This window comes from Eumetopias jubatus, unplaced genomic scaffold (assembly GCF_037043125.1).
Source record: "Eumetopias jubatus isolate StellerSeaLion01/CBP00866 unplaced genomic scaffold, mEumJub1_p1.0 scaffold_11, whole genome shotgun sequence".
Taxonomy (NCBI): Eukaryota; Metazoa; Chordata; class Mammalia; order Carnivora; family Otariidae; genus Eumetopias; species Eumetopias jubatus.
In genome coordinates, this window is record NW_028274817.1 from 111,117,159 (window position 1) to 111,133,136 (window position 15,978).

At 38.0% G+C, this 15,978-nt stretch overlaps 1 protein-coding gene across 5 annotated transcripts in view; it reads left to right on the top strand.

Moving 5' to 3' along the window:
• The window catches only part of RPS6KA3 (ribosomal protein S6 kinase A3), a 115,134-nt gene that overhangs the window by 93,403 nt on the left and 5,753 nt on the right, over positions 1-15,978 (top strand). For all 5 annotated transcript variants that reach the window (XM_028122558.2, XM_028122556.2, XM_028122560.2 and 2 more), the window contains 6 exons: positions 1,778-1,867; positions 3,836-3,994; positions 6,128-6,289; positions 9,190-9,266; positions 9,806-9,923; positions 15,302-15,442. In XM_028122558.2, coding sequence (XP_027978359.1) covers positions 1,778-1,867; positions 3,836-3,994; positions 6,128-6,289; positions 9,190-9,266; positions 9,806-9,923; positions 15,302-15,442 — 747 coding nt within the window. The remainder of the gene's footprint in view (positions 1-1,777; positions 1,868-3,835; positions 3,995-6,127; positions 6,290-9,189; positions 9,267-9,805; positions 9,924-15,301; positions 15,443-15,978) is intronic.

Genomic DNA, 15,978 nt, shown 5'->3' on the forward strand with positions numbered 1-15,978 from the left:
TTCAAGTCTCTGCCTTTTCATTTCCTGAGATGGTAGTCACTACTCTCCCAGTACAAGCAATTTAAGTAATATCTAAAGCTTTCAACTTATTTTGGACCTTAGAACTGGTCTATAAGTGTGGGTAGCTCATGTTTAGTTAGTAGGAGAGGGGCATTTATTATTATTTCCATACATCCATCCGTCTATCATCTAATATGATTTCACTCTGTAAAAATAAATGTGTTTTATATATGCATAGCAAATATCTGGGAAGACACACACATACACAAAAAAATTGTAATTACTATTCTAAACTTAGATGTAATTGTTTTAAAAATCATCAGTGTCCGACTTTCTGTTGGATGTAGGATGAACCATAGAAATGCATGTTAATTTGCTCTTCTCCTACTCATTGCTCATAGTGAAATCTGGGGTACATAGGAATTTTCAGATTGCTTACATGAAAGGAGAGAAGGTGAGTAATGTACATGATGGGCAGTTTAAGGATGTATCTTGCCTCCATAAACACACCAGAAAAAAGGCAAAAGTGCCCTGAGGCCCCCTTTGCATTACAGAAACCAGAAGCTGTATACCAAAACCTTGAGAATATCTTCAAGCTATTTGTGGATTCGTGTGACTTAAATTTGATTCATAAAACCAATCCTAGCACAATTTCATTCTACTGAAATTACTACAAATCTAAGATCTACAAACACAAGTATGAATGTGACGTAAACTCTGCTCAGATTAGCAGATCAAAGAGAATGTTGCTGGGAATAACACCTCCCAGTGTGTTCTAGTTTTCAAAAGACTAGTCCCGGATCATATCCCCTGAATTAGGATGTCTATTTCATATACCTTTCGTCTTAATCATCCATTTGCCTAATTCCACACTGTCATTTGCATTTGATTACGGTGTACACCTAATGTTTGTATTCCCTGTTCTCCACATACAGAACTGTTTTACAACTAAATCCATTTCAGATAGCAGATTTGGCTCATACTGTGAGTTGCAAGCTCTTTCCTTGACTGCTGGAGCATTTGAGTATTTATTGTGTACATCAATTACTAAGCTTTTTTGAAATTGAAAGTATGAAGGTCACAAAATTTGTTTCAGACTACCCTCTGGACAAAATGAAAGCCAAACTTGTCCTTTTAAAAATATAATATTACTTTAACAGATTAAAACATTAAGAGGTGTATTTTTAAGAAGCAGCTGACATAAAAGGGTTGGAAAGCTACATTAGTACTTTAAAGGGCTTTATTATAATAATAAACTTAACACTAGCCAAGTAAAATTCTAGGTGTGGTTTTCTGCTTAGCTTTCTGCCTAGCTTCAAAAATAAGCTTGTTCTACTTAGCTGTGAATTAATTTTTTATAAGTAGCTTACAACTAATTGGTTATTCCATTGAAACCTTTTATTAAAGGAAGTAAAGTTAACTCAATAAACAGATGTTAGTGGTGGTATTATAGATACGTCTTGTTCTTAATTATCTGTATTGATAGGGGTTAGAAGTTGACTGAGTTTCCAAGGTTTTAAGACATTCAAGGATGGAAGAAAGATATGTTCTTGGTACCTTTTCTTGAGGCTTTTGAGCGTTTAGAAAGTCCTAAACTTAGACTGGCTTTCAAATTTTGATTAGACAGTCTGGTCAGGTACTTGAATAAAACTGGTTGATAAATGGCTCATATGTCCAGTATTTATGTAAGATAATACCTAAAGTCTGTAGCTGTAAATTCTTAAGGTTTGTGACCTTAATAGTTCATGAGATTTTATGATAAATATTTGCCTTTTAGATCATTGATAAAAGCAAGAGAGACCCAACAGAAGAAATTGAAATTCTTCTTCGTTATGGACAGCATCCAAACATCATTACTCTAAAGGACGTAAGTAGTAGATTCTTGAACTCTGATCATTTGAATCAGTTGTCCAGCTCACATTTGGAATGTTTTCAAATATCATGTGGTGGACAAAGAACTTAATAAGAGTAAGTTTTTAAAAAATTGAAGGACAACATATATAGCATAATTTCAGTTATAAAGAAAAACAAAACCTGTTGATATAGTTAATTTTTGTACTTTTGCTTTAAGAAGAAAAGTGTTGCTGACATTATTGCTTTTGATATCCTTGTTGGAACGTGTGTACTAATTAGGATTGGGGATTGACTAGTCTCATGCTTCATGGACTCCCCAGACTGTCTTCCACAGTACTGCCAGAGAGAGCAAACACTCGCATGGAACCACGTTACCCCTCAGCCTACATTTCCTACCCCCCTCACCTGCAGTCCTTACCTTCCTCTGTCTGCACTGGTTTTCACACTTCCTCTCCAACCCCATGCTCCAACCATGCTCCACTATGTGCTCATCTTTAAACTTTCCTCCTTTTCTCATGCCATTCTGTCTTTGAATTTATGGTTTCCTCAATTAATACTACCACTTCCCTTCTTTGCCTGGCTAACTACTGTGCATGTAAAACTTTGCTAAAACATTACTTCCTCCAGGAGGCCTGTCCTGCACATCACCACACCCCAAACAAGTAAAGTATCCTCTCCTTGCTACCTCTGTTTTTTATCATAACAGAGCTGTTGGCAAAGGGTGTGAACTCCCCAGACAGCATTAAATCTTCTCTTGCTGATGGTGCTCACAGAGCCTCAAAGACTGTGTCTGGGTTGTAGATCTGATATGTCCTGTAGCCAACTAAGCCACAGGACTTCTAAGGTGCCTTTCGCCTTTCACCTCTGAGATTTCGTGAATTCCAAAGTTTACTCTCCCTTCTTGATAACCAAAACTCCTAATTTCCTCAGATTAATTTATCGCTGCTCATTGTTAGAAGGAGAATGTTAGCTTAGTGCCATTAAATGTGAAGCTGTGTAACTTAAGTGACTCTGATATAATCTCCAAGAATCCAACGAAGTAAATCAAAAAGGAGGTATGGAAAATATTCTCTCTCATCCTTGCCTTATAAACTCCCTAAGCTGTCACTGTTTTTCACGTCTTTCCTCCTTCCTTCATTTCAAATTCCAAAGTCTTTAAAATTTTCCCTACTTTTATTACAGCATCTCCAACATTTTTTTAACTCTTGTTTTTATGTCTGTTTCTCTCTACTAGAATAAAAACATCGAGGATGGGTACCTTGTTTTCTCCATTTTGGGGGCCCTAGTACATGGTACCTCTTATGGAACTAAATAAAAAGTGTGTAGTAGCCCTGTGGTGAGGGGGAATAAAAGGAACTGGTTTAATAAAGGGGTTATTTCAGTTCGGGATTGCCTGGAGTACAAATCCAAAATTACAATGAGCTTTCTATTTCTACATTAGGAGTAAACTGGCATGCTTCTGTGGGGTTAGATGGAATTTCTTTTTGCTACTTAATCTTCCTGCTTAATTCTTGCCACAACTTGTCTTTCAGTTTAATCAAAACCAGGATAATTCATTATACTGCGTTTGTAAATACAGTTCTGCAATTGTAGAAGTTCCAGGAAAATTACAGGCATGTGTCTTTATACCAGTCCCTGCTGTCATCGGTAGATAGAAAGATCAAGAAAAATAAACCCTGAGAGCAAAAGTTCAGTGCCCCTTGATATACGCTGCCCATAGTTACTTTGGTTGCCATGACTTATGTTTCATAGAAGGAAATTACAGTTTATTTTTCTGACATTCAATCTAATCAATTTGTATTTTAATATTCTTATATGTATATAATGGTTTGCAGATTTTATACCCTCTATTGGTTGTGATAAGTAAAATTTTCCTTGACTATAAAATGAGTTTTAATTTTCTCTTGAATATGCTAAACTTTGTTCTGAGTACATATAAAGCTTCAAATAATTTTTTACATTTTGATGTTGAATTTTACAGGTATATGATGATGGAAAATATGTGTATGTAGTGACAGAACTTATGAAAGGGGGTGAATTGCTGGATAAAATTCTTAGACAGAAATTTTTCTCTGAAAGAGAGGCCAGTGCTGTCCTGTTTACTATAACCAAAACTGTTGAATATCTTCATGCACAAGGGGTAAGTCTTTTTAACATTGTATATATACATACACACACACGCGCACACACATATGTATACATACACACACATACCTTTACCTTTTTTTTTTTTTTTTACCTTTTTTCCCTTAATGTTTAAACTAAAATTACAAAGGTAGAAGTTACTTTATGCAGGCACCTGGGTGGCTCAGTTGGTTAAGCGACTGCCTTCGGCTCAGGTCATGATCCTGGAGTCCCGGGATCAAGTCCCACATCGGGCTCCCTGCTCAGCGGGGAGTCTGCTTCTCCCTCTGACCCTCTTCCCTCTCGTGCTATCTCTCATTCTCTCTCCCTCAAATAAATAAATAAAATCTTTAAAAAAAAAAAAGAAGTTACTTTATGCATTAATGGAAAGTAACTGTTATTACCTTATTCTGCTGTTCTTCCTCTATGTAAACTTTTCCCACCGAGCTTGAAGTGATACTTTGAAATCCTAACTTGTTTATATTAAATACTTATGCTTCCCAAGAAAAAGTAAGTGAGGTCCTCTGACCTGGAAGACCTATCACCTTTTTTGCTAGGCCACTCTGTACTCCTGAGAACTGGGTCCATTGCAAGTTTAGAAGCAGAACCAGAGAGGGGCGCCTGGGTGGCTCAGTCGTTAAGCGTCTGTCTTCAGCTCAGGTCATGATCCCAGGGCTCTGGGATCGAGTCCTGCATTGGGCTCCCCGCTCTGCGGGAAGCCTGCTTCTCCCTTTCCCATTTCCCCTGCTTGTGTTCCCTCTCTCTGTGTGTCTCTGTCAAATAAATAAATAAAATCTTTTTAAAAAAATAAAATAAGGGGCGCCTGAGTGGCTCAGTCATTAAGCGTCTGCCTTCAGCTCAGGTCATATTCCCGGGGTCCTGGGATTGAGCCCTACATCAGGCTCCCTGCTCCGCAGGAAGCCTCCTTCTCCCTCTCCCACTCCCCCTGCTTGTGTTCCCTCTCTTGCTATGTCTCTCTGTCAAATAAATAAATAAAATCTTTTTAAAAAAAATAAATAAAAGGAAATTAAGAGCTTACTTCTTAAGGAGTTTCTTTTCAATTCATTATTTTGTCTTTGCTCATAGAAGCTAACAAGTGCAATGTGTTAATTTCATCCTAGAGCTTCTTGACTTCTAGCTGGTCAAGATTCGCCTGGTACACTAGCTCAAAATTAGTGGGACTCTGTATTCACTGAAGAATTGATGACTTTGCAGTCATCTGAGTCTTCTCTGTTCTTTTCCTATTGCCTCAGCAGTAATTAGTTATTCAGATGGTCTGGAGAAGTAATGTTCTCAATGTTAGGAACTAAAACTGAGATGATTGATTACACTCTAGATTCAGAATTTCACGGTAGAAGAAACATATAAGTCTAATAAGGAATGTCAGAAGGCTTATGTATGAGAACTATTCAAGTAGGTAACTAAAGGGGGAAAATAATACAAAACTCTAAAGGAAACGATATCTTTTTGTATGTGTGACATTGTCACTTAGATATCAAATAGGCAATACTTAAAGTCTGGATTTTTTTTTTCCTTTTTTACTCCTGAACCCCATGCCTATTCCATTGAGCCTGTGGGCATATGTTTATTGTATACATCCTTCATACATGCTGTTCCCTCTACTTAGAATGACCATCCCCCACTGTTCTGGCTTCTTCATTCTGTTCTTCAGGTCTTGGATCAGATGTTACCTCCTGTAGAGACCCATCTCTCACCTGTTTATTCTCTACCTCCCCCACTACTGTGTAAGCTCCTAGCATGGAAAGGCAAAGATCTTATGGGTCTTGTTGAGCATAGTATCTAGAGCTCCTTATATAATACCCTGACACATGATAGGCATTCAGTAAATATTTGTTGAATGAATAAATAACCTAGAGACAGATATTATTGCTATTTGCATTTTACCTTAACCCACTTACTCAATTGGACAAAGAAGAGGGATGTACATACTATTTTTTTCTTCCTTCTCTCCTTGCCCCAGTTCTTTGTTAGAGAGTTATACTTACATTATCAGCATTTTAAAATGAGATAATTTAAAGATCAGCACTCATCGTCTTGTTAAGTACGTTGCTTGACAGTTTGTGAATAAAGAGTTTTCCGTAATTGAAATGTATTGTTAATGTACCTCTTCAATTTGTATTTCAATTAGGTGGTCCACAGAGACTTGAAACCTAGCAACATTCTTTATGTGGATGAATCTGGCAATCCAGAATCTATTCGAATTTGTGATTTTGGCTTTGCCAAACAGCTAAGAGCAGAAAACGGTCTTCTCATGACTCCTTGTTATACTGCAAATTTTGTTGCACCGGAGGTAATTGTGAAATTGTTTGCTTCCAGTATTTCAGTATATTTAAAAATTCATTTGCTGTGTTTAATATAGAATAGTTAATAGTTTTTCCATTGAAGACTTACTGAACAAATAATTAAAATAAAACGTCAGCCCTTCTTCTGATGGTAATTCATCCTGTCCTCAGCCCCCTACTACTTAGTCCACTACAGTCCTTTCTTGCTCTACCTTCTGTCTTTCTACATAATCACACATCTGTAGCGGTCCGCTATCACTGACACTTTTGTGCTGTGAGCACATGGAATTAAATGGAAACTAGTTTATTCTCATCCTTTCCTAATATCCTTCTAATTTCCTGATTTTGTCAACATCTTCCTGTATTTCTGAGGCTAAAGCATCATGGTCTCTTCTTGTCTTTAGCTACGTAACTAGGTACCATCTCTGTTATCCCCTAAAACCAGTCTGAGGTTCTTCTTTTCACAGAACTGCCATCCTAGCCGCTGCTTCCTTCACCACAGCCCAAATGACTGCCACAGCCTAGCTGCACCTTGCTCCCTCTCTGGTTCTGTGATCATTCCACAGAAGAGCTGTCGACTTACTGAAGTCTTCAAGCACTGCTGTGATCAAGTTGCTTCTTTTCCTAAGAAATTTTGGTTCCCCATTGTAGCAAATCTAAAGTCCACTGCTTTGCTTTCAAGATTTCTTGCCTTTTTATTATCACTGTGTTAAAAAAAAATGTAACTGTGAACTATGTAATAAATAATAGTTAACCCTAATATCAAGCTTATGTGCCAGTCAAATGTATTAGCTGATTTCATCCTCACAAATAGAGTTGACATATAATAATTTTTTCTCTTATAACTATGTGAAGTGAGACCTTTTACTCTTCAAGTTTTACAGGAAACCAGGTGCATGGTGAGAGGTTATGTAATTTGAGGTCAGATTGAGATTTGAGCCCAGGTAATATGGCTGCAAAGTCTCTGCTTTTACCATTAGATATTTCACCAAAAAATGATAACAGTTGGTAATGCTAGGACAATTGGATTGTAGAGCTGGATTTTCCCCATTTTCCAAATTTTTTGTAATTTTGTTACTTTTGAGATATAAAATAATACTTTTAAAAAAGACTACTTGCACCTATTCGCCTGGTGGGACTAGAACTAATGAGGGACAGACTTTTTGCTTGTTTGTCCATATAGCCACAGCTTCTGACACATATTGGTGTCCAAGCATGGGCACTTCATCTAGCCATCTCATTTTTCCTCATGAGTGTTTCCTGCTTCAGACAAGCAATCTGCTTCTGGAAATCGCCATGTAGCTCTTTTGCCTTGGCATGTTGGAATGTTTTTTGCTTCAAAACCTAATGTTTTTTGCTTCAAAACCTTTTTTGCTTCAAAGCCTCTAAATTCATATTCTTCAGGAAATCTTCCATGAATAAAATCTCCTTAGACTTGACCTTTTAACTCTTTGTCTCAGATTCACCACTTAGTTGTTCAAGTTAAAACTTGGAAGTCCTCCTGAAAGCCTCCTTCTCCATCATTTCTCTACATCTGGTCAGTCACCAAACCCTTTCCATTCTGATTCCTGAATATTTTAGACCCCTTTTCCCTTATCCTATACATCCCAGCTCTACTAAGTCCTTCCTATTTTATCATTACGTCTTTTTCTCTCCATGTCCTGCCTTAGTGTGGTTCCTCATAGCCTTTCACTTAGTTTGCTACAAATTGCCTCCTATCAGATGGCCTTGTTTCCAGTCTGTCTTCTTGCCAGCATTTCCTCTATACCTTGAGTTATCCTTTTGGTATACCCATCTACTTATTTTATTTCCCTGTTTAATGCTTCAGTGACCACAGATTGCCTATCCTTAACAAGATATTTATAAAAGCCCTTCTTTGTTCTCTCTGGTATCCCTTACCTGGACATCTGGCCACACTGAATCCTTGCCTGTCCTTAAGCATGCTCTGCTCTCTTGCCTCTGCTCTTGGAGTGTCCTCTACTCTCTTCCACCTCCTCCCTTTGCCTCCTGAATTCTTACTTACAGGCCCAGTACAAGCAGGCTGCCCTGTAGCCTTCCTTCTCTCTCCAGATCAAGAATGAATTGTTTTGAGGCACCTGGGTCGCTCAGTCGGTTAAGCGTCCAACTGTTGACTTCAGCTCAGGACATTATCTCAGGGTCATAGGATCGAGTCCCATGTCAGGCTCCATGCTCAGCGGGGAGTCTTCTCGAGATTCTCTCTCCCTCTCCCCCGCCTCCCCACTCACTCTTGCTCTCTCTAAAATAAATAAATCTTTAATAACAAAAATGAATAGTTTCCTCATCTTTATACCTATAGCACTTTAGGCATAATTTTGTTATAATATGTTGCTTTATTAACTATATGTTTATTTCCCCTGCCATAGTCTAATTTTCTTAAGGAAACAAGAGCGTTTTGTATTTATCACTGTTCATGCTCGATAGTAGTTGATTACTAAATGCTCAAGTGAATCATATTTTATATATGCAAAAGTGTAATTTTGCATTATATTGTTTGTACTTTTATGTGTTCCTAAAAGTACTGTTTTATGTAACCACTTCTGTAGTCTCAGACAAAATTAATATAAATTCATTTAAATAAGAAACTTAGAGGGAAGCAGTGGGGGAGAAAAAGAAACTTACCTTCATTTTATTTTATAGTCCTCTGTCTGCCATGGCATCACTCGATAAATGCTAATTCAAATACCAAAATCAAATTTATGTGTATATACATATATATATGAATTATGGGTTGTAGAATGTTATAGAATAGGATTAATATATTGCCTTGTTTGTTAACCATGTTCTGTTGAGTTTTTCTTAAATACATTGATTTAGAAGATAGTGCAGTTCACAGCCTATTCAAATCTCTAAACAGTAGTGTGTTAATACTAATTTTTACTTTTTCTAGGTTTTAAAACGACAAGGCTATGATGCTGCTTGTGATATATGGAGTCTTGGTGTCCTTCTCTATACAATGCTTACTGGGTGAGTGGACCATATGTTGTAAGCATTTATTCATCAATTTTTTTTTATTTTTTTTAATCTCTGTGTTGTAATATCTTTCTTTTCATGTTTTCCCATGTTATCTGATAATGTAGTCCTGTGTGTGTATCTCTCTCTCTCTGTCTCATATATGTATACCACATTTTTATAACTGTATCATTACTGATTTTCTTTAATGTACCATTTGTTAATGTCTTAAGGTGTTGACTTGATTTTTTCCATATCTCTTTTGTACTCTTTATGTTGTAAACATACACTGTTTTTAAATATTCTATTCTTATGTGTCATATCTTAAAATATTTATAGTATATATACTAAGTCTAATTATTTCACAGCTTGTACCTTGACCTGGTGCTTAATGGAGCTTCATGATGTTGATATTTTTCACTTTAGGAGATTTCAGTAAAGTATTATATTAATTTAATTACCCAGAGTACTCTTGAACACTGTAAATAAATGTGAAGATTACCAACCAAAAAAGAAATTTTATTCATTGACATTTTAATTTCATTATAAATTAGTTACACTCCATTTGCAAATGGCCCTGATGATACACCAGAGGAAATATTGGCACGGATAGGCAGCGGAAAATTCTCACTCAGTGGTGGTTACTGGAATTCTGTTTCGGACACAGCAAAGGTAAGTATGGCTTCCTATTATAAGCTTTTGAGAAAATAATTTTTCATAATCCCTGGTGAGAAAAAAAAATAGTTACAAACTTTTGTTTATAAAGTATTACTTTGAAGTGATGTTACCAAATAACTTGAACTCAAAAATGGACCAATTATTTTGTTTCCCAGAAGGTATTGGTTTGGCTTTATTACCTATACATCTAAAACTACTTACTCACAAACATGATGAATAATAATGGTGGTATAAGAGACTCTTAACGAGGGCGCCTGGGTGGCTCAGTTGGTTAAGCGACTGCCTTCGGCTCAGGTCATGATCCTGGAGTCCCAGGATCGAGTCCCGCATTGGGCTCCCTGCTCAGCAGGGAGTCTGCTTCTCCCTCTGACCCTCTTCCCTCTCGTGCTCTCTATCTCTCATTCTCTCTCTCTCAAACAAATAAATAAAATCTTTTAAAAAAAAGAGAGAGAGAGACTCTTAACGAGAGAGAACAAACTCAGGGTTGATGGAGGGATGGGTGGGGGATGGGCTAGATGGGTGATGGGTGTTAAGGATGGCATTTGTTGTGATAAGCACTGGATGTTATATGTAAGTGATGAATCACTAAATTCTCCTGAAACCAATATTACACTATATGTTAACTAACTAGAATTTAAATAAAAATTTGGAAGAAAAAATATATAAATCTGTTAACAATAATAATAATAATAATAATGGTGATAATCTTCATGATTTATGTGTTCTGTGCCTCACACTGCACCTCACCTAAATCATCCCATTTAATCCTCTTCCAGGGGCGCCTGGGTGGCTCAGTTGTTAAGCGTCTGCCTTCGGCTTGGGTCATGATCCCGGGGTCCTGGGATCGAGCCCCGCATCGGGCTCCCTGCTCAGTGGGAAGCCTGGTTCTTCCTCTCCCACTCCCCCTGCTTGTGTTCCCTCTCTTGCTGTCTCTCTCTCTCTGTCAAGTAAATAATAAATTTAAAAAAAATTTTTAAAAGATTTAATCCTCTTCCAAACCCTGTAAAATAGGTGGTAGTATCCCCATTTCACAGAAGGAAACCAAGGCCAGAATTTTTGTGTGAATTTGTCCATGGTTACATACAGGGAGCATGTGGTGCTTCAAACTAAGCCGTTGGTTCCAAAGCCCTTATTCCCTAGAATAACTGCACCATGTTCTATTTTTGGTCCGTATTATGTAGAAAAGGGTCTTATCTTTTTCACAGTAAATGGTAGTATCATTTTATAGTGTCTGCTTGAAATCCATTTGAAAAGCGTTTCTCACTGGAAGATCTGCCATCCTCTGGCAGACTTGCTTTCCAACTCTGCTCTAGTTTTACTTTATTCGTAGAAGATGCTCTTGTAAAAACAAGAGTGAAAATTTTAAAAATTAGAAAAAGAAGAGCAAAGTTTTTCACTTCTGAATAAGGAAAAACATAGAGGAGATAGAGAAGCTACATACTGGTAAAAGTGCTTGCTGATTTCTCTTAGAGATGGAAGCCCAAGTTGAGATGATTGCATAAGTAAACAGGGTATGTCAAAAATGTAGGTTGATACTTTTGGCATAGACATGAAGCCTCTGTTAACTAATTTAATGTCTGCATAGATGATATTTGGCTTTGTAACTGATTTAAAATGAAATGTTAGCCTTTCCCCCTTTTTTAACAATATTTCTTAAACCAGATGATTGATTTTTTTTCTGGGACTTCTTTTTAATCCATGTATTAAGCACTTACAACGTGCTTAATATGTGAAGGTCCAGGGATCAAAGATGTGACTGAGATAGAATTCCTGATCTCAGGAAGCTCATAGTCTAGTTGGGAGATGGCCAGAAGTATACAGTACAGTGTCACGTGTGCTGTTACAGTGGTACATTTTCTGTGTTAAGTTCACAGATGGTGCTCGGTCAGAAAGATTTCCAGGAAAGCTTTCCAGAAGCAGTGAAGGGATTTTCCTGGCAGGTTTAGGGAGCAGAAGGATGTATTCCATCCCAGGCTGAGGGAGCAGTACATGCTCTTTGTGGTCAGGACAGCCTGAAAATGGCAGAATGCCTCCAGGTTGCTGCGCACAGTTTGTTGTGACTAATACAGGGTACACATGAGAAGGTAGCTGATGAACCCAAATTATAAAAGGCTTTGTAGATTATTCTCAGGATTTCAGGTTTATTCTAGGTATTGGAGAACTGTTGAAAAATATTAAGCATTATAGTGATCAGATTTTCCTTTTTCAAGTTTGTTCTGTAGAGCAGTAATTCTTATCTCTGGAGTCTGCTAGAAATTGTCATGATCATTTGTGAGACATATTAAGTAATGTCACCATGTAAAGTATCAGAGCTTACCCATTGCCTCCTTTTTAAATAAATTATAGAGATAACCTTAACTTGCTTTAATTTTGATAATTTGGTTCTCATTGACTTGCATTCCAGTATGCTTTTTTGAATGAAAGAGAAAGACGGGTGAGGATGAGATGAAAATAGAGTACAAAAAAATTGGATCTAACTCACAGCCTTTCTTATAAATATCACATTATTACTGATAACTTTTGCTAATTTGTTGAGTTAAGACTTAAGATTACAAGCATTATATGGTACAGTGAATACCCACAAAACTGGGAGGGAGGGTTCTATCAGTCTGATGTGTTGCCTCAAGAGCAAGTGGCACATGTGAATGTCATCAGTCATATGGGCCATATGTGTCATACGTGGCTTTGAGAAGAACAGTACCATCACTACAATTCACTGGGCACTTATGTGCCAAGGACTGTGCTAACACATACCTATATTATTTCATTCAGTCCTCACTGACCTAATATTAAGGGTAGTTTTACTTGTAAGGTTTTACAATATTTCAGGTCACAAATGATGAAGACCTAAACTAGAGCAGTTGTAGCAGGATTTGAGGCAAATGAAAGAGAAATTTAGGGGGCAAAATAGACTCAGTGGTTACATGGACATAAGAAGCAAAGGAGGGGCACCTGAGTGGCATAGTTTGTTAAGTGCCCAACTCTTGGTTTCGGCTCAGGTCATGATCTCAGGGCCCACATTGGGCTCCGTGCTGAGCACGGAGTCTGCTTGAGATTCTCTCTCTCTCTCTCTGTCTCTCTCTCAAAATAAATCTTTGAAGAAAAAAGAAGCAAGGGAGAAGCAGATAGTAAGCATGTATTCCACATTTCCACCTCAGGCAAATGAGTAGGTAATGGTGTCCTTCGCCAAGATGTGGAATACAAAATAATTAAGAGAGGTATGTCCATTAGGCAACTGGCTATATGGATGCAGATCTTAGGAGAGAAGTCTCGGGTGGACAGTGGAGTTAGGAGTTGTCATCATCTGTAGTAGCTAAAGCCATGAGCACGAATGAGCTTATCTGAGCAGAGTGATGAGACCTATGGAAGGAATAGCGTTTTGTTATGCCCCTGGGCAGTTTTGCAACCCCTTATATACTTGAAGCACATCTTCCCACTTTAAGAATTTGGAAGGGGAGTTCCTAATTGTTTCACTTTTTATTTCTAATTCTGTTCCGTAGCTTGTTCCTGTTCTTAGCTGTTAATGATAACTAAAAATAAGAAACTGTAAATAATACCAGAGGAATACTTGGAATAACATCTCCTCAATTCCCAGTACCAGTCAGCAACCAGGTTCTGTTGGTTCTTTCTCTTAAGTACCTCAATACCATCCATATTTCTCCATCTCTTATACTGCCCTGAAGCCATCATCTCTCGCCAGTCTCAAGTTGGAGTCTTCAGGCTTGCACCCTCTGATCCATTTTCCTCCACACTTAGTGAGCGTAAGCTCTCTAAAGTACAAACCTGACTGTATCACTCCTTTGCTTTGAATAATTTCTTACCTGCAGACAAAGTCCAGATTTGCTAATGTAGCTTACCAGGGCCTTCATGGTCTGGTCCCTTCTCGCCTTTCTCACTTATCTGCTGCCATGTTCTACTTGGCATTTTTTGTTACAGCCTCACTGCACTCCTTTTAGTTCCTTAATTATGGCATGTTCTCGTCCCTGAAGGCTTTCCTCTAAACACACTCTGCTCTATCTCCTTGAATTGCTCTGTTTCCTCCTCCCCTTCTCTAATCCATCTACTGCTCATCCTTCAGATCTAACATTCCTCTAAAGAAGTCACTTCTAAGCCACCCCATCCTGTTCAGGTCACTGTCTCTTTGTGTTCCTCTAGCTATACCTCTTTATTCATCCCATCAAAGAACTTACTGTTTGCTTTGTAATTGATTCTTTGTTTCTCCTTCACTGGGCTGAAAGCTTCACGAGGTCAGAGTTCATTTCTATCTTGTTCACTGCTAAATACCCAATGCCTAGCAGAATACCTGGCCTTTAATAGATACTCAATAGCTATATTTTGAATGAAAAATTAAACAAGTGGTAGGTGGCTTTTATAAGTCACAACTGTTGTTATTTTAGAGAGTATAAAACTATCTAGCAATTATATGGATCTATATTCCATGCATAGGAAAGCATTTGGATCGATAGAAAGCACTTTTTTGGAAGAATGGGATTCTGGGAGTTCTTCATGTTCTTTTTGCTTCTCTGTATTTCTGATTTTTTTTTTTTAAATAATGCCTGTGCGATGCCCATGAAGTGGAAAAAATAAAAATCTGGGGCGCCTGGCTGGCTCAGTCTGTAGAGCATGTGACTCTTGACCTTGAGGTTGTGAGTTCAAGCCCCACATTGGGCATGGAGCCTACCTTAAAAAAAAAAAAAAAAGAACTCTGATCTTTTGGAGGGGGCATTTGGAGCTCTCCAATTAAATTCCTATTATTGGACAGTTATGTTCTGCTTTTCATTATTACCAGCAGCACAAAAAATTACTTAGAAATAAACCTACAAAAGTGTAGAAAAATCAGAATATCTCAGTGAAAAAAGAGCCAAAGTACTTAAAGATACATAAATGTGGTAAATTTACTCTTTGTAATGCACCTAAATTACTGTTACTCAGGGAGGAGAAAACAAAGACTTAGGTTTTTGCCTTTTTTTTTCCCGCCCCGCAAAGAAATTGCCATGTTGGGGGCACCGAGGTGGCTCAGTCAGTTAAGCATCCAACTCTTCATTTCACCTCAGGTCATGATCTCAGAGTCGTGGGATTGAGCCCCATGTCAGGGAGTGTACTTGAGATTCTCTCCCCCCCCCCCACTGCCTCTCCCCCTACTCATGCTCACTTGCAGTTCTTTCTGTCTCTCTCTCTCACTGTCTCTAAAATAAATCTTTAAAAAAAAGAAAAATTGTCATGTTGACCAAATTGCTTTGAACCTCAAGGTTTGGTACTAGGAAAAAATAGTGTCATAAAAGCTAAGGAAGAATGCTGACCAGTATCAAGTGCTATAGAAAAACAAACAGAAGTTTAAGCTTGTTTTATTATTCTTCTTCTTCCCTTTACAGGACCTGGTGTCAAAGATGCTTCATGTGGATCCTCATCAGAGACTGACTGCTGCCCTTGTACTCAGACATCCTTGGATCGTCCACTGGGACCAACTGCCACAATACCAACTAAACAGACAGGACGCACCCCATCTAGTCAAGGTGAGCTGCCCCATTCAGGCACTGTTTTCTGCATGCCCTCCAGAACACTGTGAGCCTCCCTCTCCATGCCCGCAGCACCTTTTTCCCTTTCGCTCAGCCAGCATCCATTTCCTCAAGTGACAGTCTCTTACAATGAGCAGTTTTTAGAAAAGAAAAAGTCAAAGCACACCAAAATATAATAAAACTAGTTTAAGAATGACTTCTGAATTTATCAATCACGTAGGCTTATGGATTTCCTAACTTTTGTTTATACTTTGCTTTCTTACGCAAAACCCAGAGCAAACTCTTTGAGGTTGTCAGCAGTGGCAAAACACGTTCCAAAAGAGCATGCTTTACTGCGTCTCGTGCTAAAGCACTGCAAAGAAACAAAAAGTTGAATAGTCCTGAGTAAAGTGAGGACTGCTTGTTATAAGCCCATCACCGTCCTTTCTCATCCACAAGTTCAGCCTCCCACGTTTGCCTCTTTAATTTTAGTTAAATCAGAGGGTTTGACCAGTATGGTTATTTTCATTATAAGCCCAGTTAAATGTATATGC